The following is a 27,882-nucleotide window of genomic DNA, read 5'->3' as shown; positions in this document are numbered from 1 at the left end:
ATGCATTTCTTCTCCTTAACTTCTCCATCTCCGACCCCCCTAAAAAAACCCACATAACACCTCAGATAAGTTTTTTTAAACTTTAAATTGAACTAGAATGTTTATTTACTAAAATTTAACTTACTGCTATAGGTAGCCATTACAACCTCAAGAGCGCATGCCAACAAAGACATATGAAAGATGTTGTCATTCAGGAGTTTGCTAAAGGAAAAAAAGAATGATTTTTGTAACATTTACTTTTATAAAAAAAAAAAAAGAAATTGTTTTACTAAAACAAAAATTTACCTAAAATTTTGAATGGATAATCGTTCTTCTTCCTAAAACAGATTTAAAAAATTAACTGAAGCCTTCTTTGCATTAGCAATGAATTTTTCTTTCTATTATATTCTTTTAAACTTACTGATTTAAGCATGGATTCCATTACTCGGTAATACAATCGGACTCCAAGTTTGTATCGCTACAAACAAACAAACAAAAAATCAGATCCCACTATTTTAGAAAACATAACAATTACTAATTTTTAAAAAGTTTTGCCCTGAGACACATCTCTGACCCTTCTCAGAAATATGGCTACCAAGAGAGCACAAAAGCTAGCTTGTCTAAAACTGAGGAAACTGAAAGCACTGGTCACTCAGTTGAGTCCGACTCTCTGCGACCCCATATAAAATGATGGTTTTCACATTCCCGATAAGTTTTTAAGAGGAGGGGTCCAGTATATGGTTTTCCTACATTCCTACTTCAGTCTACATCATAACAGATATATATGTACTAAGAATATATTATATGTTAGTGTTAGTTGCTCAGTCGTGTCCAACTCTTTACCACCCCATGGACTGTAGCCCACCAGGTTCCTCTGTCCAGGGGATTCTCCAGGCCAGAATACTGGAGCAGGTAGCCATTCACTTCTCCAGGGGATCTTCCCAAGCCAGGGACTGAACCTGGGTCCATTGTATTGCACACTGATTCTTTACCATCTGAGCCAATGGGGAACCTGGTACTGTTCTAACCATTTTACACATGAATATAACACTCCTGTGACATGTATTTAAGATAGCTCTCCAGGATTAAGAGAATAGTACCTTTCCATAAAGCTGGCAAAGGCAAAAATCCGATCTAAAGGATCTTATCAGCAAAAAGTTTTAATCAAATAACTAGTTTCCATTAGTTTAAAAAACAGTCCAATTTTAAATACACACAAATATACACCTTAATCCTTCATTCCAAATTATGACCAAAAGAACTTTTAAATATAATTGTTTAAAATACAGATGGTATCAAAACATAACCTCACTACACTAAAGCAAATGTGTATAGTAGATTACAGTTTTCAAATATATTTTATATATTACCTCAGTAATGCCACAAAGTAAAGCAAATATAGAAACCTGACAGCTCATATATGAAAGAGCCAGATATGAAACCAGGGCTTGGATCCAGAGCCCATTCTCTTGCCAAATATTAGTTTTAGATTTTCTGAAATAATAACAGCAATAGTAAAAGTAACATCATTCAATAATACCACTAATAAATGGCATGTATAATATTCCATTCATATAAGTATGTGCATACATAATATTCCATACGTGCAAAAGTTAAAGAATATACACCAAAAACTTAATATCAACAAGATTTTGATTTTTTTTTACTTGTACTTTCTAAAATTTACATAAGTTTTCCAAAATTTTCTGCATGTTTCCTTTTGGTTTCTGTATAGAGTAAGGAGAGCTAGCCCATCAAGTTTTTTCCAAATAGCATCATACACAGCCGACTAGGATTTGGTAGCTGCCAAAATTTTATACTATTAGATAGCATTTACACAACTTGGACAGATATTGCATTTGAAATTATTTACTATACAGTGGTACTCATCAAAATGAGTTGAAGTTACCTGTGATCCAATTTCCATACATCCTTGTCCCACAGCTTTAGCAAATTTCTCTTTAAAGACGTCCCCAATATCCTTCACTCTTTTCAGGATACTGTCCTTTGGATTCACTGTACAATTCTTTAAGATGGAAAAATAGAAATTAAGATAGAGGATACTGTCTAACCAGAGAATTAACACCTTCTGTTCTATAACAGCATGACTTATTACTTTCAATTTTTATACTGTGAAAACACTTCACAATAAATAAGTAAATACAACTACTGAAAATATGAGAAATATTAAGCATTCCATTCTGGGATGATAGGGACCAGAAACTACTAGACTACAACTAAAAAACCCCTATTATCTAAATTTTCTGCTGGCAAGTTAGGAAAGATTTGTTAGCCCTTCCCTTAGCCATCAAAAAACAGCCTCATAGATTTTACAACTGATACCAAAGAAAAACAGCTCATCATAAAAGACACAAATCAAAGTACTGCATGCTCAAGGAAATTAATATTGTTAAAATATTAACACTACTCAAAGCAATCTACAGATTCAAAAAATTCCTGTCAAAATTTCAAGGTATTTAACAGAGTAGAGCAGCTGTATGTAGAACCACAGAAGGCCCCAAACAGTCAAAGCAATCTTGAGAAAGAAGAACAAAGCTGGAGGCATCAAACTATACTGCAAAGCTAGAGTAATCAAAACAGTTTGCTTTGGCATAAAAACATAGATCAGTGGAACAGAATAGAGCTCCAAAATAAACCTATGCATATGATCAATTAATTACCACAAAAGACTCAATAATACAAAATATAAAGTAAGGAATGGGACAATTTCTTTAATAACTGTGCTGCTAAAACTGGAAAACCAGTTTCAAAAAACTGAAATTCCACTATCTTACTCTACACACAAAAATTAACACAAAATGGATTAAAGACTTGAACATAAGACCTGAAACCATGAAACTCTTGGAAGAACACATGGATGGCAAACTCCCTGTCATTAGTCTTGGAGATATTTTGGTATTGACTCCCCAAAAAAAAGGTAACAAAAGCAAAATAAACAAGTGGAACTATTTCAAAGCAAAAAGCTTATGCAAAGTAAAGGAAATATCAACAAAAAGAAAAGGCCACCTACAGGATAAGAGAAGATATTTGCAAATGATATATCTGATAAAGGGTTAATAGCCAAACATACAAAGAACTCATACAACTCAATATCAAACAAACAAAACAAAAAACTAGCTGATTAAAAAAGAGGCAGAGAACTGAATACACATCTTTCCAAAGAAGACATACAAATGGCCAACAATCACAAGAGAATATGCTTAACAACTCTAATCATTCCCTGGAGGAGGGCATGGTAACCCACTCCAGTATTTGTACCTGGAGAATATCATGGACACAGGAGCCTGGAGGGCTACAGTCCATGGGGTCTCAAAGAGAAATGGCTAATCATCAGAGAAATGCAAATCAAAACCATAATGAGATATCGCCTCACACCTGTCTAATGGTTATTATCGAAAAGAGAACAAATAATTAAGTGTTGGTGAGGATGTAAAGAAAAGGTAACCCTTGTACACTACTGGTGGGAATCTAAATTGGTGCAACCACTATAGAAAACAATTTGGAGACTCTTCAAAAAATTAAAAACAGAAATACCATAAAATCCAGCAACTTCACTTCTGGGTATTTATATGAAGAAAATGAAAACACTAATTTGAAAAAATATTATGCACCCTTATGTTCACTGAAGCATTATTTACAATAACCAAGAATGAAAGCAACCTAGGTGCCCATCAATAGATGAATAGATAAAAATGTGGTATACAGGTATTCCAAATAGGGAAAGGAGTACATCAAGGCTGTATATTGTCACCCTGGTTATTTAACTCATATGCAGAGTACATCATGAGAAACGCTCGGCTGGAAGAAGCACAAGCTGGAATCAAGATTGCCGGAAGAAATATCAATAACCTCAGATATGCAGATGACACCACCCTTATGACAGAAAGCAAAGAAAGAGACTCTTGATGAAAGTGAAAGAGGAGAGTGAAAAAGTTGGCTTAAAACAACATTCAGAAAACTAAGATCATGGCATCTGGTCCCTCACTTCATGGGAAATAGATGGGGAAACAGAAGAAACGGTGGCAGACTTTATTTTTTGGGGCTCCAAAATCACTGCAGATGGTGACTACAGCCATGAAATTAAAAGACACTTGTTCCTTGGAAGAAAAGTTATGACCAACCTAGACAGCTTGGGACGACCCAGAGGGATGGTATGGGGAGGGAGGAGGGAGGAGGGTTCAGGATGGGGAACACATGTATACCTGTGGCGGAGTCATTTTGATATTTGGCAAAACTAATACAATTATGTAAAGTTTAAAAATAAAATAAAATTTAAAAAAAAGGCAGAGATATTACTTCGCCAACAAATGTCCATCTAGTCAAAAATATGGTTTTTCCAGTAGTCATGCATGGATGTGAGAGTTGGACTATAAAGAAAGCTGAGCACCAAAGAATTGACGCTTTTAAACTGTGCTGTTGGAGAAGACTCTTGAGAGTCCCGTGGATTGCAAGGAGATCCAAGCAGTCTATCCTAAAGGAAATCAGTCCTGAATATTCATTGGAAGGGCTGATGCTGAAGCTGAACTCCAATACTTTGGCCACCTGATGTGAAGAACTGACTCAATGGAAAGACCCTGATGCTGGGAAAGATTGAAGGCAGGAGAAGGGGGTGACAGAGGATGAGATGGTTTGATGGCATCACTGACTTGATGGACGTGAGTTTGAGTAAGCTCTGGGAGTTGGTGATGGACAATGAAGCCTGGCATGCTGCAGTCCATGGGGTTGCAAAGTGTCAGACACAATTGAGCAACTGAACTGAACTGAACTGATACAGGTGTATGGGCTTCCCTGGTAGTTCGGCTGGTAAAAGAACCCACCTGTAATACAGGAGACCCTGGTTCAATTTATGGATGGGGAAGATCCCCTGGAGAAGGGACAGGCTACCCATTTCAGTATTCTTGGACTTCCCTGGTGGCTCAGATTGTAAAGAATCTGCCTGCTGGAGAATCCCCTTGGACAGAGGAGTCTGGTGGGCTATATCCATGGGGTCACAAAGAGTCAGACATGACTGAGCAACTAAGAATAGGACAGCACATATAAGTATGTATGTATGTGTATATATATGTGTATATATATATATATATATATACACACACACACACACAATGGAATATTATTTGGTGGTAGTTTAGTCCCTAAGTTGTGTCCAACTCTTGCAACCCCATGGACTGTAGCCTGCCAGGTTCTTCTGTCCATGGGATTCTCCATGCAAGAATACTAGAGTGGGTTGCCATTTCCTTCTCCAGGGGATCTTCCTGACCCAGGAATCAAACCCAGGTCTCCTATATTGCAGGCAGATTCTTTACCGACTGAGCTATGAGGAATGACCCATTCCCTATGAGGGGATATTATTTGGCCATAGAGAAAAAAGAAATCTTGTCATTTGTGACAACAAGTATGGATGTAGAGAATATTACGCTAAATGAAGTAGATCAGACAAAGAAAGCAAATATTATATGATTTCACTTATATATGAAATCTAAAAAACAAAACAAATGAACAAATGTAACAAAACAAAAACAATCATAGAGAACAAACAGAAGGGAGGGCGTGGGTAAAGAGAGAAACACGTGAGGAAGATTAAGAGGCACAAACTTCGAGTTACAAAATACATGAGTTATGGGTATGAAATGTACAGTGTGCGGTATACAGCCAATAATTATGTAATACCTTTGTATGGAGACAAAAAGTAACTAGATTTACTGTGGTGATCATTTTGAGATGTACAGCAATACTGAATCACTATACTATGCGCCAGAAACTAACCAAGTCTTGTAGGTCAATTACACTTCAAAAGACAAACAAACTCATAGAAAAAAGATCACATTTGTAGCTACTAGAGGCAGGGGATGGTGGGAGGGGGAACTGGATGAAGGCAGACAAAAGGTACAAACTTCCAGTTATAAGATAAATAAGCACAAGGGATGTAACACACAATATGATAAATATAATTAACACTGCTGTATGTTATACATGAAAGTTGTTAAGACAGTAAATCCTTGTAAAGAGTTCTCTTTACAAGGAAAAGAATTTTATTCAGTTTCTTTTATTCTGTATCCAAATGAGATGATGGATGTTAACTAAACTTATTGAGGTCATCATTTCATGATGTATGCAAGTCAAATCACTATGCTGTATGCGTAAACTTATACAGAGCAATATGTCAGTCATATCTCAATAAAATTGGTAAGAAAAAATGTCTATAGCTTCTAATATTTTACTTATACAAGGAAGGAAAAATGGCACTGATTTTTAAAATGAAGAAACCAAGAAACAAATTCAGAGAAAAACTTAATGATTTTCAAGATATGCCCCCTCTGAGACAGGCAATTTGTAGTACACGCAAAACTTGGCACTCCAACTATTGCACTCCATTTAATGTTAAACTTTAAACTAAGTTCTGGAAACTATCTCTGAGACAGAATTTTCTGCTCAATAGAAATAGTTTAAAATAAAAAAGAGGTCCTACATACTTTAAATGTTGGAGGAAATACCAAAAACAATATTTAAGGAAACAGAGATTATTGTTCTTTTTACTTATATCATTATCCCTTCTAAAAGTTCTAAGTAACTGAGTACCTATGTTTGGGAACTATTCTTGTGCTACAAATTACCCAGAAATAAAAACAACTTTATGCAAATTGGACAAAGAAAATCAGTTCTGAGCCAACACAGTTATGAATATGATGACAGAAAAATACTTTGTTAATCCCTGGGGGGGAATATAAGCAAGAAGACAACGACAAAACCACAGGCAGCTTATGATATTAAACAGAATGTTAACCAAACAAAGCACACAGTTACTGGATAAGCCAAACTTTAATAAGTCTTCAAGCCTCATCCAGCTTCCACAGAGGAGCCTTTCAGTCAGCCCCAAGCCTCATCTAATTTTAAAGGAGGAAAGGAACAAGCATGCAATACAGACACTAGCTTTCATTCTCTTTCTTTCTCACTCCCTTTTTTTAAGGGGAGGGAGGGTAGCAGGTGCCTTTCAGATATCAAACTTAGGGTCTATCAGGAGTATATACTGTAATGCACACAGGGCCATACAGTAAAAATAAATGAAAATGGGCTAAATAAAAAAGACTGCAGAGATATGACAAATATTAAATCCTATCTAATGTCACATTCAAAGAAAGTATCTTAACAGCAGCCAGAGGGAAAAGACAGATTAACTGTAAAGAAACAACATTTGAATTGACAGAAAACTTCTTACTAGCAACAATGAGAGTCAGGAAGTAGTAAATACCTTCAAACTACTAAGGGAAAGTAAAGGTCAACCTAAAATAGATGATCCAGGTAAACCGCCTCACAAAAATTAAGATAAAGATATTTTAAGACAAGAAATAAAACACAAAGCTTGTAAACTCATATCAAACTAACTCTCACTAAAGGAATTATTAAAAGATGTATGGGGGCATGGAAGCTCAAGAGGGAGGTGATACACATATAGTTATGACTGACTCACACTGTTGATCGGCAGAAATCAACATAACATTGTAAAGCAATTATCCTCCAATTAAAAAAAAAATGATGTATCTGAAGAAAGAAGAAAATAAAAATGGAAGAGAGGTCTAAGCTGCAAGAAAGAATGGTGAGCAAGACAAACAGTGCACATGAGAAAATCTGAAAATAACACTGTCCAAATAAAACAATACTACTACTAATACCTAATTTGGAGAGTTAAAAAGGAAAGCAAGAAATAAGATAATAGACAACTTATTGGGAAATGGGTGTTTAAAAAAACAGTATTTTAACTTCTAATTTCAAATTTGTTTGCCAAGATATCATAATAAAGTGTTTCACATATGGCTTACATTAAAATAGGAAATCAGATTTTCCGATGGTTGATCACTTGCTGAATTTAAGATCATCATTAATTGTTGGATAGTATTCATAACAGTTCTAGAAAAAAATATGAAGAAATGTTAAGAAATGAAGTAACAAACAGAACAAATGAAGTGTATCTATGTCATAAGTTACGCTTATCTTCAATCTCACTGTCTCTTGTTAATCTTTAAGTTCTCTGAAATAAGACTTTACAAATCCCTTAGTGTACTGTTGTTTATAAGGAATTAACATTTTAGTTAGATCTTTAAGAACTGATATGTTCATAATATGTTTATAATTAAAAAACATATGCTTATTTACTAATAAAACTATATATCAATAAAACAATTGATAAAAGTAATGACATTGTTTTAAGGACAAAAGGGCATCAAAATAGTAATATTTTAAGCAAAACATTACTACAATTAAATATTAAAACTAGTCAAATAAAGACTAAGATATTTAATAACTCAAGTAAAGAACCAAGTGACTCTCTTTTACAGAGATCTTCAAGATGAAGGCATACATGATTTTAGAAGTCATCATTACTAAAACGTAAATGTAAGTCAATCTCTTATAATTTTGTGTGTATTGGGGGGTACATGGTAAATATTAATAATCCAATTTTGGAGTAGAAGTACATTGCTACTCTGTATGCACTGTAGAATGCTGTAGAATGTTTATGGCCAAAAGGTTCCTTAAATATTATTTAATAATCCATGTTTGGTTCTCAGCCAAGCCTCTCGAAACTGATAGCTACAATTCCACGACTTTTAAATATAACGCTTCTATGACATGTTGTACTAATTCCTTAAGCCACAGTGACTAAAGTCATAAATGACCGACTGCTAAAACCAAAAGATCTTTCTTATTCGGTCTGATACTTGATTTTCTTGAGACATCTCACACTCTTAAACATGCTCTTTTCTGAAACTGCCTTGGCTTCCTTGGCTCCACTCTCTGGCCTCCCCAGTCACACCTCATTCTTTCTAATCTAACTTCTATCTAGTCCTTAAATTCTAGCACTCTTAGCGTTCAGTCCTTAGTCATCCATCCGTGTCATTATAACCCTCACTTCAGAAAACCTCATCTGTTTTTCTGGTTTTAACTCTTCCTGATGATTCCCCAATCTATTATGTAAGATCCTTATGTCCTACTACTTATTACATTATCTTCTTCATGTCCCATAAATTCCTTAAGAATAATATTCTAAATTTGAATTCATCAACTATTTATCAAATCTCTTCTTGCTCTTTCATTCCCACTACCTATCTTTTGGTTTAGATCTTCAGCATCTCTCAAGTGAATTACTGCAATGCAGGATTTTGACAGGGATTTCGACTCACTATGTCTATGGCAGCAGGATCAAGGCATATGTACTTTGGGGGGAAAAAAGCTCCTCAGGGTATCTAATTTGCATCCATGGTTAAGAACCACTGTGACAGATTGATAGGTCTATTTCTCACCACACCCTCCTCAGTCCCTCTCTTCACAGGTGACTATCACGTAAATTTTCAAAAACCAAGTCTGACTTTATCCTACCCCTGCTTAATCCATGTATAGCAACAGACTATATCCTGCACAAGCTGAAGTCCAAACTTCTGAGCATGGAATAATAATAAGGCCCTTCATGACTAGTCCCCAACCTCCTCTTCTGCCATTTCATCTTCCCATTTAGTCTGTCAGTACAAAGCTGCTTACAGCTCCCCTGACACATTGGGCTGTTTCATATGTCCATTCCTCTGCACATGCTGTTGGTCTTCTGTGACACAAACTTACACATTTCAAAATTCAGTTTAAACATCACTTCATAAAGTCCCTTCTGTGCCAAGTCTAAGTCTATTACTGTATTCAAACAAGAATGCATTTGTATACGTGTATGTAGTCATTTGAAAAAATTAATGATTGGTAACTATGTATCAAGTATTATCTTAGGTCCTAATTATTTAATTTAATGGTGAACAAAAAAGTCATGCTCCATCGCAGTATAAACTTAAAGGTTATTATGGGTATTGACAGAAACAAGTAAATACACAGATGAATTCATAATTATAAATTGTGATACACACTATGAAGGGAAGAACGTGATGCTGTGAAAAATAATAATTCCAGAGAGAAAGACATCTGCATTATATATTTGTATATACATGTAACAGGTATATACTGAGTGCTCTTTGTGTGCCAGATGTACTACTAATTGCCAACAATATGATTATTAGACATAGGTCTGTCTGCCCTTAAGGAGTATAACCTAGAATGAGAATGTGTTCCATTTTAGTAAATAAAAAAGAGAAAAGTGTTATCATTTGCTCTGTATATATCCCAGAAGGACTAGAACCATTTTTAATGTCTTTCCCTCACAAATGATTAAACCTGAAGCACTATAAAGCACTGATTAAATAATTATAATGAAAATCAAAAGTAAGAAAAGTCATACCTAACTGGAGTCTGTGGAAGAATCATATTCACCTCTTCATCAGGGTTACTTTTTCGTGGTGTTCTTTGCATTTCAAAACTAAATAGTGATAAACAAAGTAATTCAGACTGAAAATTTACAACTTGGGCTTTATGAGTCAAAAAAGCAGTATAATACTTTCTGTTGCCTCATGACATCATACAAAATGGTTAAGTAAATAACAGAAGTTAAAGGAAATAGATGATCCAAAAGCTGCTTACACAAATAAAATCTCTTTTTTTCATCATCTTTTTAAAGTTAGGTTTCTTTCCACTAGGTTTATGGACAAACAGGCGTGCAATCATTAAGAATTTTTCTGAAAGTGAAAGTTAGATGCTTGTTTTCTCCAGAACGTTAGATGTTGATGATATTACTAGTCAAGTTGTTCAGTATTAAAAAACACCAAAGCTCAAGTTTTTCAATCATTATGCCTTCCAAAATTTACTTTGGCTTAAATAAAATTAGAAGTATTTTACCTGTGTTTAATTTCCAAATTATATATACATATATATATTTTAGCTAATATTAAATGATTTCATGCTTAACAACATAATCATACAATCATTCAAAATTTTTGTACAAGCATATCTCATTTTACCGCACTTCGCTTTACTGTGATTCACAGAATTGGTTTTTTAAAACACTGAAAGCTTGTAATCCTGCATTGTCAGATGATAGTTACCATTTTTAGCAATACGGTGTTCTTAAATTAAGGTATGTACAATCATTTTTTGGGACATAATGCTATCGCACATTTAACAGACCATAGTACAATGTAAGTGTAACTCTTACACGCACTGGGAAACTAAAAATATTTGTGTGCTTTGCTTTATTTCGGTATTTGCTTTATTGCAATGATGTAGAATGGAACCCATAATATCTTACAGGTTTGTCTGCAGTTATCTTAACCATTCCTATTTTACGATTCTATACAACAATTCAAGAGAATATACTTTGGTATTATTAAGTTTTTAAAAAAATGAACCAGCATATCAACAAATACTAATATATCATGTGAAATACCTGTCTGTAGGATCAGCCTGAAGAGTTTTATCATGATCCAGAAATAATCTTGCATCTAGATCTTTGTTTTTAAGGTAAATTTCTTCATATTGTTTAGAGAGATTTTCCACCTCAAAAACCAAAAAATATTGATAATTATCCTTTTCATGCCATTATATCCCAGCATACATATTTAAACAATTTTTGTACCTATAATATCACCTAGTTCTACATTACATAGACTTCACATGCAATAGAAACAAAGGCATATAACTAAAAGTGAAGTACTTTAGTGCAAAAATTGCACACTTTTTTCAACTCTAATTTTAAATCTTGTTTTATGGAAATATCCCATACTTTATCTAGACAAGAATCACCAACGCTACAAAACAATACTGAGATGGAAATGTAGATAAAAATAGATATGCTGCTGCTGTTGCTGCTAAGTCGCTTCAGTCGTGTCCGACTCTGTGCGGTAACCACTTAATTGCCAAGATCCTCCATTCTATACATCTTTCACTTTTAATCTTCTACTCCACTTATCAATATAAAATAATTTTTCAAACACTAACAAATCTTGCCTATCTTTTCTAAATCCTTTGGTTTACTCACACTTTCTTTAGTAACATATCTTGGGCATATAATCTCAATTAATTAGCCTAATTAACATACTTTTTTTTTCTATTTAACATACTTGCACAATTTATTTCCAATCTCAGACACTTTTCCAAATGCTAGAATCAATAATTCTTTTATCCGCCCTGGGTTCATAATTTTCCAATCATAATATAAAAACCAGTGCCTGATAGACAATTATTTAACATGCCTTCTCCTGTGACTTTTTAATCTGAGAGTGCTAAAACTGCATTCTAAAAGGAGTAGTAGGAAGAAATTCATTTAAATGTAAACTTTGTGCTTGCCTGCATAAGCTTTTTAGGCAAAGCAGACATTTCTATTTGTTTAATCATTGTTCCTGCCCTGTCTCAGCGAGGTACTAAATATCAACAGGTTATTGACTAGTAGCCATTAGTGCTACATAATGTACAGTTTACCTTGAATTTTCTAACCTTGTAATCCTTTCAAAGGGAAAAAAATTACAAATGCCTAAGATTCTTTAGAGTTGTAAATACCGTATTTTTTGATATATAAGTTAGTAACAGGACTCAGTAATACACCATCCAGCCCCTTCTTGCTTCTTTAGTACCATGTCTTACCAGTCCCTGCTCTGTAACCCAGGCCAGAATCCCAGGGACGGGGGAGCCTGGTGGGCTGCCGTCTATGAGGTCGCACAGAGTCGGACATGACTGAAGCGACTTAGCAGCAGCAGCAGCTCCGTATCCCAACTTTAAGGAGGAGTTGGAGTTCATTGAACAGACGATACTATCACATATCATTGTGCCCTGGAATCTATAATTCCCAACTCCTGGAAATGCTACTTCTCATAAATCTTACTCCACTCAGAAATCACATCACCTCCAAAGAATTTTGTGCAAAATCTACCTGGCCCAATTTGAATTAGGTAGCCCTCCTCTGAGATGTCACCACACCCTGTGTACACATCTATTAAACTCTTGTAGACTCCTATTAGTAAAGTTCTCTGTATGTCTCTCTCATTCACTAGCATCATAAGGACGATGACTGTGAGTTAAACCTCTACAGTGACGACATGTAGCACGATGCCTGGCACAGGTTAAGCACTCACTGAGTAACTGCTGAATTAACTCAAGGACTAGCTACCAACTCAGGTCACAGAATCAGCAATCTAGCTCTCTGATTTCATGCCTTTTGGTCTTGGTGACTGATGCTAGGTGTGTCTAAAACACTGCTTCACCATTGAGAACTTGCTCTTCATCATTTAGGCATCCTTTTCTCCACAAGTTACCACATAAAGTTCTCAGCTGTTCTGTTCTCACTGAAGAGCAAGACATTTGAGGCAAAATGGGAAAAGAAATGGATGGCAAACCACTAAGTTAAAACATGTCTACAATATAATCACAGTCATTTCAACCAAAGCTATTTCCAATTAAGTAGCCAAAAGAGGAAATTCCCTGGCAGTCCAGTAGTTAAGACTTGGTGCTTTCACCACTGGGGCCCAGATCTGATCCCTGGTTGGGGAACTAAGATCCTGCAAGCCGCATGGTACAGCCAAGAAAAACATACTCAAAAGGATGTTCCAAAATTCAGTAATGCCAATATGTTGATGGCATTAATCAAGGCTTCTATGTTTAAAGAAGCATAATAAAGCAAATCAGAATAAATTAGATTGCAGAAATTTAGTTTAAATATTTAAGGCATTTAGAAGTTCAAAAGCCTGTATTTTGATTTTTGAAAACTTTCAGTACAAATCAATGTCTAGTGCAAATGTTAAAATGCTGTTTATATATATACGTTTGAGCATATATTACAAAGGGTTTTTTTGTTACTATATAAAATTGAGTCACCATAATTCTACTTAGATTCTTTCCTTGAGTGAAAAATATTTAATATATAGTAAAGTAACCTTATGAAATTTAGACAACTCTTCTTCCCTCCCCAAAGTCCCAAAACATATTAACTTTTTATTACGTTTTCTTTCAGATTACCTCTGGAAGTCCATTAGAAGCTACAATTCCAAGAGAATTCATAAAAGGTATAAAATTTTTGAAATAAACATTTTTCACCTGAAAAAGATAAAGTTACAACATGACCATTGAAATTTTAAAAAACTGGTTTTTTAACTGCTTTTGACTGGTTTTTTGACTGTCACTATTAATACTAGAATGAGTGAACTAACATTTTGATCAATAAGTTACATTCAACTCAGTGTGATGTTTATTTATAATTAATACAATTATTCACTTTTTAATTTATGTGAGGCAGATTTCAGGTCCTAAAATGGAGGTGCAGGGGGGAGTTGTTAATGAAATGAGATTTACAAGAAGAAAATCCATTGAAACCAACTTCAAAATCCCATATTTAACAAGTGGTGAAAAGATCAGAGGCTCAAAAAAATTAAGCAACTTGACCAAAGTTACATAGCTAGTAAGCGACAGAGATGGAATTGAAACCCAATCTGCCCAGCATCAAAGCCAAGGCTCTTTAACTTCTCTACACTGCCTCTGATTTCTCCCCAAAGAGTATTTTTGGGCCATTTCATACACATATCAAACTTAATGTATATTGAGTCAATTATTTTAGCACAAATTTAGGAAAAGGACCTGCTTTTATAAGAAAATAACTTCACATACATATACCTAACAATTCTCTTCAAAACTGAATGAAAATGCTTTGTTTGGGATTTACACAGTTTCATACAAAAACTCCCCCTACATTTAACAAGGATAATAAAGACCATATTTGGAAAACTTGGAATTGTATCTCTGACTATTCTATACTGACAAACTATCACAGAATTGTAAGCAACTTACTTTTCTTCATGTAACTTCCTTTTCCAACTTTGGAGTCTACATTTGTAGAAATAATTTAATATATGCCTATTAATACGTTCCTATCTTCTACTTCACAAATAAGCTATAAGAATTAAGCTTCTATAATACTTATTAATAGTATTGTTTTCCAATTAATTCCCACTTAACTGGAATAATTATAAGATGGGTAGTTCTATTTAACCAATTAGTATGACTAACCAATAATGATATGACCATAAATATAACTAACCAATAGTTATATAATCATAAATGCTATATGCAAATAATATTACATATTTTAATATATAAAGTATCAAATTAATTAATATAATTAGTATCAAATTATTACATATTTTAATAAGTATCAAATTAATTAATATAAATTACTAAAGCTATTGATCACCTACACTTTATAAGTCACTGTTACATCATAAATTATGAAAGAATTATTTAAAATAAAAAGGAAAAACATGATTTATTCCTGATTTTTGGCAAGCAATTATATAAGTAATTTTGAAATCCAGAGATTTAACCACCAGGAATTAGAAAGCTGTCTTTATTTATATTCTTTATCTTGAAGGACTAAACAGCAGACTGGAGTTAAAAAATTTCAACTACATTTGTCACCTTATTAGTGAAGATAAAATGTCATTCTAGAAAAGTAAGAGTATATTATATGGGTAAAGTTGATACATCTACATGTCTATATCTATATATTTGATGAAATTAACAAAACTCATAGTGCCAAAATTCAGACTTGATAAATCACTCCAATACTTATTAAACTAGATTTTGATATCATACCCCCATTCTTTCCCAGAGTTGACAGAGAAATTTCAAAGATGCAACATTTCATACAGTGAATTGTGGACAATGTAACAATCTATGAGAGAAAGAGCATGGCACAGTGAAAGCAGCACTGGTAGCAGATGTTCCAAAGCACAGACTTTGTTAGTAATCAGCCATCAGTCTCTAGAAGCTTGTCTGCTCATTAGTAAAAGGAGGCCGAGTACATTAATTCTAAGACTCCTTCCAGTTCTAACATTCCAGATTTTATTAACAAGATAAGTAATTCCTGGGTGTTCTTCCAGTCATTAGCATCTGGTGTGATACTTAGAGTAATTATACAAGACTGAACAGAAATTTGGGCTTCCCTGGTGGCTAGCAATAAAGAATCTGCCTGCCAGTGCAGGAGACGCAGGTTTGATCCCTAAGTTGGGAAGATCCCCTGGAGAAGGGAATGGCAACCCACTCCAGTATTGTTGCCTGGAGAATCCCATGGACAGAGGAGCCTAGTGGGCTACAGTCCACAGGGTCGCAAAGAGTTGGATACAACTTAGCGACTAAACAACAAACAGAAATTTAATCTTGGTATCACTTATCACTAAAATCAAAACAATAGGGTTTTCTTAGTAGCTTACTCTAAAACATTAGGAGTATCAATAACCACAGAAGAATTAAAGAACAAATATATTTGAAAACTACTGCCTTAATCATGTACATTTCAGTGATTCCAGAATGAGGGAGCTATTATTCTCTTTAAAATCAAAGTAGCTGAATATGAAAATTAAACTTTTTCTAAATATTTTGCTACTGCAAAAGAGTTGGCACTAATTACAAAAAAGCAAGCTCATCATGAAAGAATTATATATTGTTAGGAAGAACTTACATCTAAATCTACCGTAACTATTTTAAAGAAATCATGAAGTTAAATTACCTCATCTATATTACATTCATGTTCTTTACAGAGAACTTCAATAATTCTTGTATCATTTTCTAGTTGTTTTGCTATCCGTGCACTCCTGTTCTGACCTCGCCTTGGTGTTCGAGGTGAACCATTAATAGGTATTACAGCTGTTTCTGTAAAAATGGTAAATTAGATAAGAACAATTGCACATTCCACTGTATAAAATAATGAAGTATTCTAATTATAACTTGGAAGGTTGGAAATAATCTTGGTAACATTCTGCTACTTTTACTTATTAGGCTTCATGAAAAAGCTAACAGCTTCATCTATTTACTGAATATCTATTGTAAATTATATACTGGTAATAGTTTTTGCCATCCCTATTCTCTTCTGCCCCCAGCTGGTCCAAAAAGAAACCTAAAACTCCATGGATAAATATGAAAAAGGCAAGGGAAATAGCCAACTTATAAACTAATTTTAAGTGTATTCTACTCAGTTGGTGGGGGGGGGGTGGGGGCGGAAATGTTTCCTATCTTAAAAGAGTCTTAAGAATGTTAAGCATTATTTATGGATTCACTTTCGAGGTAAAGTATAAAAATAAGTTTTAAAAATTTTAGCAAATACCATATAAATGATGATGATTTAAAAAAAATAAGCATACAAATACAATAATGTGATACTAAATTGTGATTTTAGAAAAAAAATCCCCTGGATTATTTTGAGCATTTTCAATTCAAACTGAATGTGGATTGAGCTATTAAAGAGATTACAGATGACTAAGTATAAAAAATATTAACTGCCTCTAGGCCCAGCAAGAAACTGAGAGGACAGAGGAACATGTTAGACTACACCATAGGATGCAATCAGTAAAAATTAAACCATGGAAAAGTCAACAGGAAAGACCACCTGATTATTTACTAAATAAATTACAAGACAAAAAAGAGAAAGATAGATGGAGGAGGAATATTTTAAGTCTTAAGGTCGTATCAATCAATCACAAAGTATAGATGTTATTTAGATTCTGATTTAGTCAACCTACAAACATTTTTAATTACTTTTATAAAACAATTGAAAACATGGGCACCTACTAGATATTTGGTGGAACTAAGGAATCACTATTAAAACTGGTTTTTAGGTGTGAGAATGGTATTGTCATTATGCTTTTCAAAAAGACTTTATCTTTCAGGGCTATATATTGAAATTTATAAGGATGAAATGGTATGCAAAAATGTGCTTCAAAATAATATTGCCGGTAGAACTGGGCAGTAGATAGGACTATGAGTTGATCACAAGTTATACACTGAGGGCAGGTGATAAATACATGGGGGCTTATTATATGATTTAATTATGTTCACGGAAATTCTTAATAAAAAGCTAATTAAAAGTTTACCATAGACGTTAATTCGATACCTTATCCTGGTTTCTCCTTTAACATGGCACTTGGAGAATTAACTGAACATTAACTGAATTATCCAAAAGCACAAAAGCTGTCAACCTAAAGTTACATTCTTCATCAACTTATTACAGTTATAACATATTTTAAAAGTGAGGAAAAGGCATATAAAGGAAATTTTTAAAGATTCGGGAAGTTTTTGAATATATTATTTTGTATTTTTTTCATGTAGCATGTGGTTTCTGCTAAATGACCTGCCTTTTCTGTCAAATCATGTTCAACACATTTTCAAAATTCTGCTCCAGACTTCATTTTTCCATGAAGTTATTGCTCATGTAGATTAGTTAGGCTTCAGCTTTTCAATTACTCCAACAATACTTTGAGACTTACATGTTTTGATCTGTCCTCTATTATTTCTAGTATTATTAATACTTTTATCATTTTAGGAGCAAGGAATCAGTTAAGCCTAAGTTAAGTTCACATTTTTCTGTAGTATAAGAAGTGTTTTTTTAAATCCTACTCTATATGCCACCAAAAGAAGCAATTTCATTCTAAGAGGAGTATACTTATCTTTGCTTAATGCTATCTAATTATTTCAGTAATAGTTATTATTTAACTACACTTTCCATCTCATTACCCTCTGAAGTGGACCAATTACAGCCAAAAAACAAAAATCAGTCACATAATCATTATAGCATCCAATAAAAAAAATGTAGTTAATCTGTTCCTGTAGGATGGGCCACCCTTTTCCATACAGTTTAGTTCATATCTGTTCCTTGCCTATTGATTTTTTCTTTACTGGGCATGCCCTCCCCGAACTTACCACAACCCTCAAACCCTAACTACCACTTCAACACTCAACTCAAATGCCACCACTTCGAAATGGTCTTCCTTGGTCTTTCTCAGCTGGGAAAACTTTCTCATCTCCTAAACTCCCATAGTATTTTCTGTATTTTGGCCCAGACCACTTTCAACCATATACTCTAAAAACTTGCTTACTTGTCTAATCTCTTCTTCCATATCTTATGCTACTTAAGAGCAGAGGCTATGTCTGACTTCTTTTTTATTATTCCTTTGGCTCTAGAACTGTTTTGGATCTAGAAGTCAATAAACAACTTTGAATGATGAAGTAGGAGGGGTATAAATTAAAATACTCACTGTATGGGTCTTTGAGCAATGCAGGAGGTGAGAGTTTGATAAAATAGTCAAGGACACACAGCATTAATTGAAATGAGATCACCAGATCATCTTCCATTTGTAATACTTGTCCTGAAAACAAAAATGGTCCACATTTTAAGGTAGAGATTGAGATATTAAGTCAGGAAAAATTGTGGACATGAGTGTATTCATATATTCATGATTCAACAATCACTAGGAGCATATTAAAAATCATTTTCTATATCCCTAGGTATGGTGCAAAAATTTGTTTATAATACACTTAGAAGATGTTAAGAAATGCCATAGAAAATATGGCAGTAAAAAATATCAAGGACCTCTAGCTAAAGATAGTAGAGTGAGGTCAGATCAGAGAATCTCTCTTCCAATACCTAACAAAATGAAAAGAAAAATATGTACTGGTTAAGTGCTAATAACAACACCAAATTTGAGAGATAATGACTCAGAGCATCCTTATCTTTCCCCTCTTTTTACTTAGAAGGAATAGGTATCACTGATGAGAGAGGGAAAAACGGAGGAAGTAAACAGCTACAGCAACTCTGACCAGCATAAAGACTCCAGTATAACATGCTGAATTAGGGGACAATCTGAATCCTAACACACTCCTTTTATGCAAACAGGACAAGTGCCTGTTTTACAGGTCATTCTAACCGAAGTCTCAGAACAATGACTCATATCATTCCAGATGAGGTCCTGACTTTCTCCCTCATCCTCTGAATAAAAGTAAGTATAATTTTTTTAAAAAGACTGCTTTCATACAATAGCTCTTTGGGGAACACAACAAGTCACAGATGAAGTGCAAAGTGAGTTAAGGGAAATGCATTCACACTACATCAAAGAAAACAGAACATCAGGTCAGAGAGGCCCAAACAAAGTCCTAGCAACAAGGTGGATGGAAAGAGGGTGGGAAGCACAGTAGTTAAGCAAACATAAGAGAGAAAATAAAAAAGAAAATTAAAAAATAGAATCACGATATAAGAAGGGGGAAAACTGGGTAGAGAACCGCATCTTGAAGATAATCAATCTATCAGAAGAAAATGTCCTGAGTCCTTGCACTGAGAACTCAAAAGAACACGAATTACATAAAACAAGGAGCTAGACAAGGTAAGGAAAAACTCAAGACCAAGTAACAATTACAAACATAGTTTAGCTCAAAACAGAAGAAAAGTTTGAAATAAAAATAGTACATAAGAAAAAGACCAAAGGTTAAAATAACATTAGAGAAGACAATAAATAGGGAGGACAAAATCAATCTAAGCTAAGACAGTCGATGTTCTCAAAATGTAACAGAATAATATCTTAAAATGTAGCATGCTAAGATTTCCCTGAAATGAAGAGCAGAATCTTCAGGACATGATTCATAAACAGGCCAAACATAGAAAACATGGTACCAAAAAGCTTGTTTGAAAAACTCCATGGTAAAATCTAGACAGCTGAGGATAGATCAAAATAAAGAACTCAGAAATGGAGAAGCTATGATATAGGAGTGACAAAAAGCTTAGAATTGATTTAAACACATAAATGAGATAAAACAAGTGTGATAACTATAATTACAGAACAGAATATAAATATACTCTTGTATAATGTAATGATGATAAAAAAATAAGCAAAGGAGAAAGGAGGAAACAGGAAGGTGACATGGAGAGGATTCTTTTTCTTCAGAGCAGACTAATATATATCACTTTAACTTATAACACAAAGGTATATAAAGTAGACTCTAACCTCTTAAATGTTTTCATAATGCTTGAGAAATATTTGAGAAAATAATATTGCTTAAGTGATAAAACATTCAGATAAATTTAAGCAATTCCTTCCATTTCTGTTTATTTTCTTCTATAAAATTTGAGTAAAATTAATTTTTACATTTTAAATAGCACAACAATATGATCTTATTTTTAGAAATTTATATCTCTTTGTGAATGCACTCATTCACCCATCTATTTTAATCAGAATGTCATTTCAGATGTATTTTGTGCATATGCATAATTTTGATTATTATTTTAGGTGGGTTCTCAGTAAATTTTCTATTTTTCTTTGTATTTCACTGTATTATTGAATTCTTTATCATGAGTACACATCATTTTTATAAAAACAGTAACATTATTTTTAAAAATAGGAAAGTAGGAAAGAATGAAAAAATAGTAGAAAAAGAAGTGAAATGAGACATTTTCAAGGTTGCTTCCAGTACCAGAATTATGAATTTGCTAAAAGTTAAAAAAATCACAAGAATTAGAGGTAAGGAGGAGCAACATTGAACTGAATTAAAATTTTGAGCTTACTCAAAAGAAGGATCAATTATTACATTTGAAACATTATCATGTAACAATGACTTTACCTTTAGCTAATAAAAATGTGATCCAAGAAACTTTTAGCACCAACATAGAATTTATTTCAGTAGATATCCTAGTAAACAGAAAAAAAAATTAGTTTTCTAAGTATACCTTTTTCCCCATGTTTTACAATTACAGACTACAGTTGACTGCATAATAGAATACAGCCCATTTTAAATGCACAATTTACACATGAATTCAATTTTGTCTCAATTTAGTTTGTGTTTTTACCAAGTTACTTACATTTTCCCACAGAGTAGTATACCTTTTCTAAAGAAAATACTGAATACCTTCTATTATAATCTAAAAATATGCACAGGAAGTGGTATAATATGACATACTTGGTTTCCAATTAATTCTTTTCTGCTGTTTTCTAATTAAAATCAATTTTATGTAAGCAGAAAATATAGAGGTCTGGGTGACTCTAGTTTACCAGTTTAACACTATGCCCTCATAAACTTTAAATCGTTCACTTGGTGGAGTTAACAAGTGGAATTAGATTAATAGAGTTAATTAATAAATATACAATTTTTCTTTGTATCAATTGTTTCAGTATCATTATTTCACTGGGGCAGAAAATCTCATATATTACTCATTATGTTTTTTTCAGTTTTTTCTGAAAAAACAAACTGTAGAGCTCTTACAATGGTATACTGCTGGAACATGTATCATACATTTAAAAAGACTATTTGGAAATTTAAATATAGACATTCATATTTATTCTTACAGAAAAATTATGCTTTAAGTCTTAGTTAATAAAATGTCTGTAATACACTCTCAATAAAGATTCTGTCAACGAATTAGCATTTTTCTCAGAGTTGGTAAAAAAAACTGCTCTGAATCAACTTCTCCCTTTAGTTTCCAATTAGTTCTCCCTTATAGTAAAAGGCCAGTATTTCATACCACTTTCTTTGTGAAAAGATAAATAATCTGCACAGGGCTTAAATCTATGACCTTAATTTATGAAGTAGTGTGAAATAAGCAATCAAACCAACCCTGAAATTATCAATGTGTTTGGGATTATTTCATATATTAAAAAACCCAAAAAGTGAAAAATAACATGCTCTGAGGTACTTACGAACTGCTGGGTTGTGTCAAATATATAAGCTCACATGTCCTGAAAGGAAGAAATAATTATGTTAACATCATGGCTTTTTTGAAAGTTACTTTTAAATTTTTTTCATAATTTAGAAGTCAATTTTATAATGCTGAATTTTGTCAAAGGCTTTCTCTGCATCTATTGAGATAATCATATGGTTTTTATTTTTCAATTCCATTTATGATAAAAACTCTCCAGAAAGCAGGAATAGAAGGAACATACCTCAACATAATAAAAGCTATATATGACAAACCCACAGCAAACATTATCCTCAATGGTGAAAAATTGAAAGCATTTCCTCTAAAGTCAGGAACAAGACAAGGGTGCCCACTTTCACCATTACTATTCAACATAGTTTTGGAAGTTTTGGCCACAGCAATCAGAGCAGAAAAAGAAATAAAAGGAATCCAAATTGGAAAAGAAGAAGTAAAACTCTCACTATTTGCAGATGACATGATCCTCTACATAGAAAACCCTAAAGATTCCACCAGAAAATTACTAGAACTAATCAATGACTATAGTAAAGTTGCAGGATATAAAATCAACACACAGAAATCCCTTGCATACACTAATAATGAGAAAACAGAAAGAGAAATTAAGGAAACAATTCCATTCACCATTGCAACGGAAAGAATAAAATACTTAGGAATATATCTACCTAAAGAAACTAAAGACCTATATATAGAAAACTATAAAACACTGGTGAAAGAAATCAAAGAGGACACTAATAGATGGAGAAATATACCATGTTCATGGATTGGAAGAATCAATATAGTGAAAATGAGTATACTACCCAAAGCAATTTATAGATTCAACGCAATCCCTATCAAGCTACCAACAGTATTCTTCACAGAGCTACAACAAATAATTTCACAATTTGTATGGAAATACAAAAAACCTCGAATAGCCAAAGCGATCTTGAGAAAGAAGAATGGAACTGGAGGAATCAACCTACCTGACTTCAGGCTCTACTACAAAGCCACAGTTATCAAGACAGTATGGTACTGGCACAAAGACAGAAATACTGATCACTGGAATAAAATAGAAAGCCCAGAGATAAATCCATGCACATATGGACACCTTATCTTTGACAAAGGAGGCAAGAATATACAATGGATTAAAGACAATCTCTTTAACAAGTGGTGCTGGGAAATCTGGTCAACCACTTGTAAAAGAATGAAACTAGACCACTTTCTAACACCATACACAAAAATAAACTCAAAATGGATTAAAGATCTAAATGTAAGACCAGAAACTATAAAACTCCTAGAGGAGAACATAGGCAAAACACTCTCCGACATACATCACAGCAGGATCCTCTATGACCCACCTCCCAGAATATTGGAAATAAAATCAAAAACAAACAAATGGGACCTAATTAACCTTAAAAGCTTCTGCACATCAAAGGAAACTATTAGCAAGGTGAAAAGACAGCCTTCAGAATGGGAGAAAATAATAGCAAATGAAGCAACTGACAAACAACTAATCTCAAAAATACACAAGCAACTCCTACAGCTCAACTCCAGAAAAATAAATGACCCAATCAAAAAATGGGCCAAAGAACTAAATAGACATTTCTCCAAAGAAGACATACAGATGGCTAACAAACACATGAAAAGATGCTCAACATCACTCATTATCAGAGAAATGCAAATCAAAACCACTATGAGGTACCATTTTACACCAGTCAGAATGGCTGCGATCCAAAAGTCTACAAATAATAAACGCTGGAGAGAGTGTGGAGAAAAGGGAACCCTCTTACACTGTTGGTGGGAATGCAAACTAGTACAGCCACTATGGAGAACAGTGTGGAGATTCCTTAAAAAACTGGAAATAGAACTGCCTTATGACCCAGCAATCCCACTGCTGGGCATACACACTGAGGAAACCAGAAGGGAAAGAGACACGTGTACCCCAATGTTCATCGCAGCACTGTTTATAATAGCCAGGACATGGAAGCAACCTAGATGTCCATCAGCAGATGAATGGATAAGAAAGCTGTGGTACATATACACAATGGAGTATTACTCAGCCATTAAAAAGAATACATTTGAATCAGTCCTAATGAGGTGGATGAAACTGGAGCCTATTATACAGAGTGAAGTAAGCCAGAAGGAAAAACATAAATACAGTATACTAACGCATATATATGGAATTTAGAAAGATGGTAACAATAACCTGGTGTACGAGACAGCAAAAGAGACACTGATGTATAGAACAGTCTTATGGACTCTATGGGAGAGGGAGAAGGTGGGAAGATTTGAGAGAATGGCATTGAAACATGTAAAATATCATGTATGAAACGAGATGCCAGTCCAGGTTCGATGCACGATACTGGATGCTTGGGGCTAGTGCACTGGGACGACCCAGAGGGATGGTATGGGGAGGGAGGAGGGAGGAGGGTTCAGGATGGGGAACACATGTATACCTGTGGCGGATTCATTTTGATATTTGGCAAAACTAATACAATTATGTAAAGTTTAAAAATAAAAAAAAAAGCACAAAAAAAAAAGAAAAAAAAATTTTATAATGCTTTATTCATTCTATTTTAAGAAGGGTACATTTTTTAAGTACAGCATTATAAAACCAAGTTAAAGTAGATGTTTCCAATTTATGCCCTTTCATACATTCCTGTAATATCTAGTTACAAAATGACTGGACTCCATGTGTGCATTTGTAACTTGGTATACATTCAGTAATTGAAACTTGATCTGGTTACAATCTCACACCAGGTCATAAAAGCTTATTTAATAAAGTCTTGCTGAAATAACACAACTGAAAAGTACTACTTAACTGAAACCTACTTATTTAGGGCAGTGACTTCTGGAATGGTGGGTAGAGTAAGGATCTTTATAGACCTGTTCCCTAAAATAAAAGTTATAATTGGTAAAAACTATTTCTGAAAAACCATTTAAAGTCTCTGGAAATTTTTCTAAGGGCATACAACAAAAAAGGGAACATATCCTCAAGAAAATCTTGATGAGAACAATGAGTCCGAGGAATTCAATGCAAAACTCGTTTCTTCCTTCTCTCCAGTTCAGCATAAGGAAGCTCTATGCCTGACAGGTGTAGCCAAGACACAGGGCTCCTCTCTCTCCAGCTCTCAGCCTGGAACTCTCTCTGGGGAGAGCAGGCTATCAGTGTTTCTCATCTCCCACAGGTCTATGTTGCAGAAGGTCTAGCCCAGGCAAGAGGAGCTGAGCAGCATGGGGCTCCTGTCCTCCACTTTGCACCCACTCATAGGGTGAAGTTTTATTCCAGGCACACAGCACGTCAAAATACTGATTTGTCTTGTCTCAGCTGGCTCATGGGACAGAGATTCCAGACAAGAGAGGCGATCTGGGAAGACTAGAGCTAAGACTGTGTCTCTCCTCAGTGCCCTACTCTTAAAGCAGAGGTAGCCCTGCAAGAGACGAGACCACTGTCATCTTGCTCTCCCAACCACCAGCACAGAAGTGGCAGCTAGGGGAGAAGCAGGTCTCAAGAACACAGAGCCTTGAGCTCTCCCTAGGGGAATTAACTTCACCCAGAATGCTGTGGGGATGTTCAAGAATAACAGCACAGTTGAAGGCAACGCAGATTTTGGTAAAGGCAGAAAAAAGAGAAAACCAACAGATCTTATGAGAGCAAAAAGCTAAATCCTAGATCATTGAGAGGACAACCAGGGAAAGAAACAGCTAGGAATAACTCTCCTGACATCAAAGACTACTCCTGCAAAGGGAGCCAAATTTAATTGGATTAAACTGTGAAGCAATTTGTGACTCAGAGCGTTGTGAAAAACAAGAAAGTAATCAGCAATAAATGAGAGGTAACAATTAAGTGTGATATTAACAGAGGCAGTTAGCTTAACAACAGGGGGAAAGATGGTTAAAGGGAAAAAATCCACTGTCAGCTCAGTGACTGTGCACCTGTCCAAGGCTACACTGAGGAGCAAATCAGAGGTAGCACACTGGGAGAAAAGACCTCACTGAAATAGTACCTTCCATGTCATGGATATGCCTGTTCTGGACATAACATATAATAAAAGTATGTGGCCTTTTGTATCTGGTATCTTTCACTTAGCTCAATGATTTCAAGGTTCACCCACACTGTAGTATATATCAATACTTTATTCCCTTTTATGGCTGAACAGTATTCTACCATATGGATATGTGTGTCAGTTGCTCAGTCGTGTCTGACTCTTTGCAATGCCAAGGACTGTAGCCTGCCAGGCTCCTCCAAGCAAGAGTACTGGAGTGAACTGCCATTTCCTTCTCCAGGAGATCTTCCCAGCCCAAGGATCAAACCCAGGTCTCCTGCATTGCAGGCAGATTCTTTACCATCTGAGCTGCCAGGGAAGCCCTCTAATATGGATAGTTCACATTTTGTTTATCCTTTCATCAGCTGATGGATATTTGGGATGTTTCCATTTTTTGGCTAATACAAATAACACAGCCATGAACACCTGTACACAAGTTATGGATGAATGATACATATCAAAATTTGATGTTTTGAGATATATGAGTTAAATAAAATGCTAAAATTAATTTCACTTGTTTATACTTGTCATGCAGCTACTATTTAAAATATATGGCTTGCATTTTTATATTTCTAGGTAACAGCACTAATGTAGTTAGTAATAGCTTTAAAAGCTACTGTTTATTAAGCATTTAGTATGTGCTAGGAGGTGAGGTAACAAGTAATATTGTCTTACTTAATTGTTACAATTACTCTGCGAGGAGAGCATTATTAGCTCTATCTTACAGATTGAAATTGAGGTTTAAAGATGTTAAGTATCTTTCTCTAGCTTACAAAGTCGGTAAATGACAAAATTAATAATCATATCTAGATCTGTTTAGCTTTTTAAAAGTTATCCTAATCACTACAGCACACTGCCATACACATACATATACTGAACCCAGAAATAAACAGGCTTTGGCAGGTCTGTTTATTTGTCCATGTGTCCATGAGTCAGACACAACTGAGTGACTTTCACTTTTGGTATCACAGCTAATTTTCCCAACAGTTCTTCAGAAGAAGGTACACATAAGATAGAAAAAAAAAAAAAAATCCTGATTCACTTCAAGACCAATAAACATTAAATTATCTCATAAACTAGTCAATAAAAATTCCAAATCCCTTTAACAAAGGCCTGAGTGATTTTTTACAGGCCAAATTAGACTCTGTCACTTGCTAGCTTAAAATCAATGACTCCATCGCCTGCTGGGCAAAGTTCAAGCTCACTATCAGTCTCATCCCCTCCTACCTTTTAGCCATTAGCAATATCCAAAGTACTTTATGGTACTGCTTTGGCTCTGTACACATGCTGATCACTCTGCCTAGGATGCTCAGTCCCAGTCTCCACATATTTTGCTTGGTAAGTTTCTAATTATCCTTTAAACTCTACTCAGACATTGCCTTCTTCTACAGTTTTTTCACCCCATAATTATTCTTATTACTTTAAAAATACACAGTATTGTTACCCACTACATAATTTCTGCTTCTTACAAACAACCCTCTACAA

The 27,882-nt window shown here is 34.4% G+C and overlaps 1 protein-coding gene across 3 annotated transcripts in view; it reads right to left on the bottom strand.

Annotated features, from left to right (window-relative positions):
* Nucleotides 1–27,882, bottom strand: part of RB1 (RB transcriptional corepressor 1) — a 120,354-nt gene that overhangs the window by 60,866 nt on the left and 31,606 nt on the right. For 2 of the 3 annotated variants that reach the window (XM_070800086.1, XM_070800084.1), the window contains exons 5-16: nt 22,359–22,397; nt 21,286–21,353; nt 18,933–19,043; nt 16,412–16,554; nt 13,870–13,947; nt 11,309–11,418; nt 10,268–10,345; nt 7,818–7,905; nt 1,889–2,005; nt 401–457; nt 286–317; nt 125–201 (exon numbers count right to left, since the gene is read on the bottom strand). In XM_070800086.1, the coding sequence (XP_070656187.1) occupies nt 125–201; nt 286–317; nt 401–457; nt 1,889–2,005; nt 7,818–7,905; nt 10,268–10,345; nt 11,309–11,418; nt 13,870–13,947; nt 16,412–16,554; nt 18,933–19,043; nt 21,286–21,353; nt 22,359–22,397 (998 nt within the window). Of the gene's footprint in view, nt 1–124; nt 202–285; nt 318–400; nt 458–1,888; nt 2,006–7,817; nt 7,906–10,267; nt 10,346–11,308; nt 11,419–13,869; nt 13,948–16,411; nt 16,555–18,932; nt 19,044–21,285; nt 21,354–22,358; nt 22,398–27,882 lie in introns of those variants that run through there. The other variant, XM_070800085.1, reaches the window with a different exon arrangement.

This window comes from Bos indicus, chromosome 12, assembly GCF_029378745.1.
Source record: "Bos indicus isolate NIAB-ARS_2022 breed Sahiwal x Tharparkar chromosome 12, NIAB-ARS_B.indTharparkar_mat_pri_1.0, whole genome shotgun sequence".
Classification (NCBI taxonomy): domain Eukaryota; kingdom Metazoa; phylum Chordata; class Mammalia; order Artiodactyla; family Bovidae; genus Bos; species Bos indicus.
This window is presented reverse-complemented; position numbering and strand designations above follow the sequence as displayed.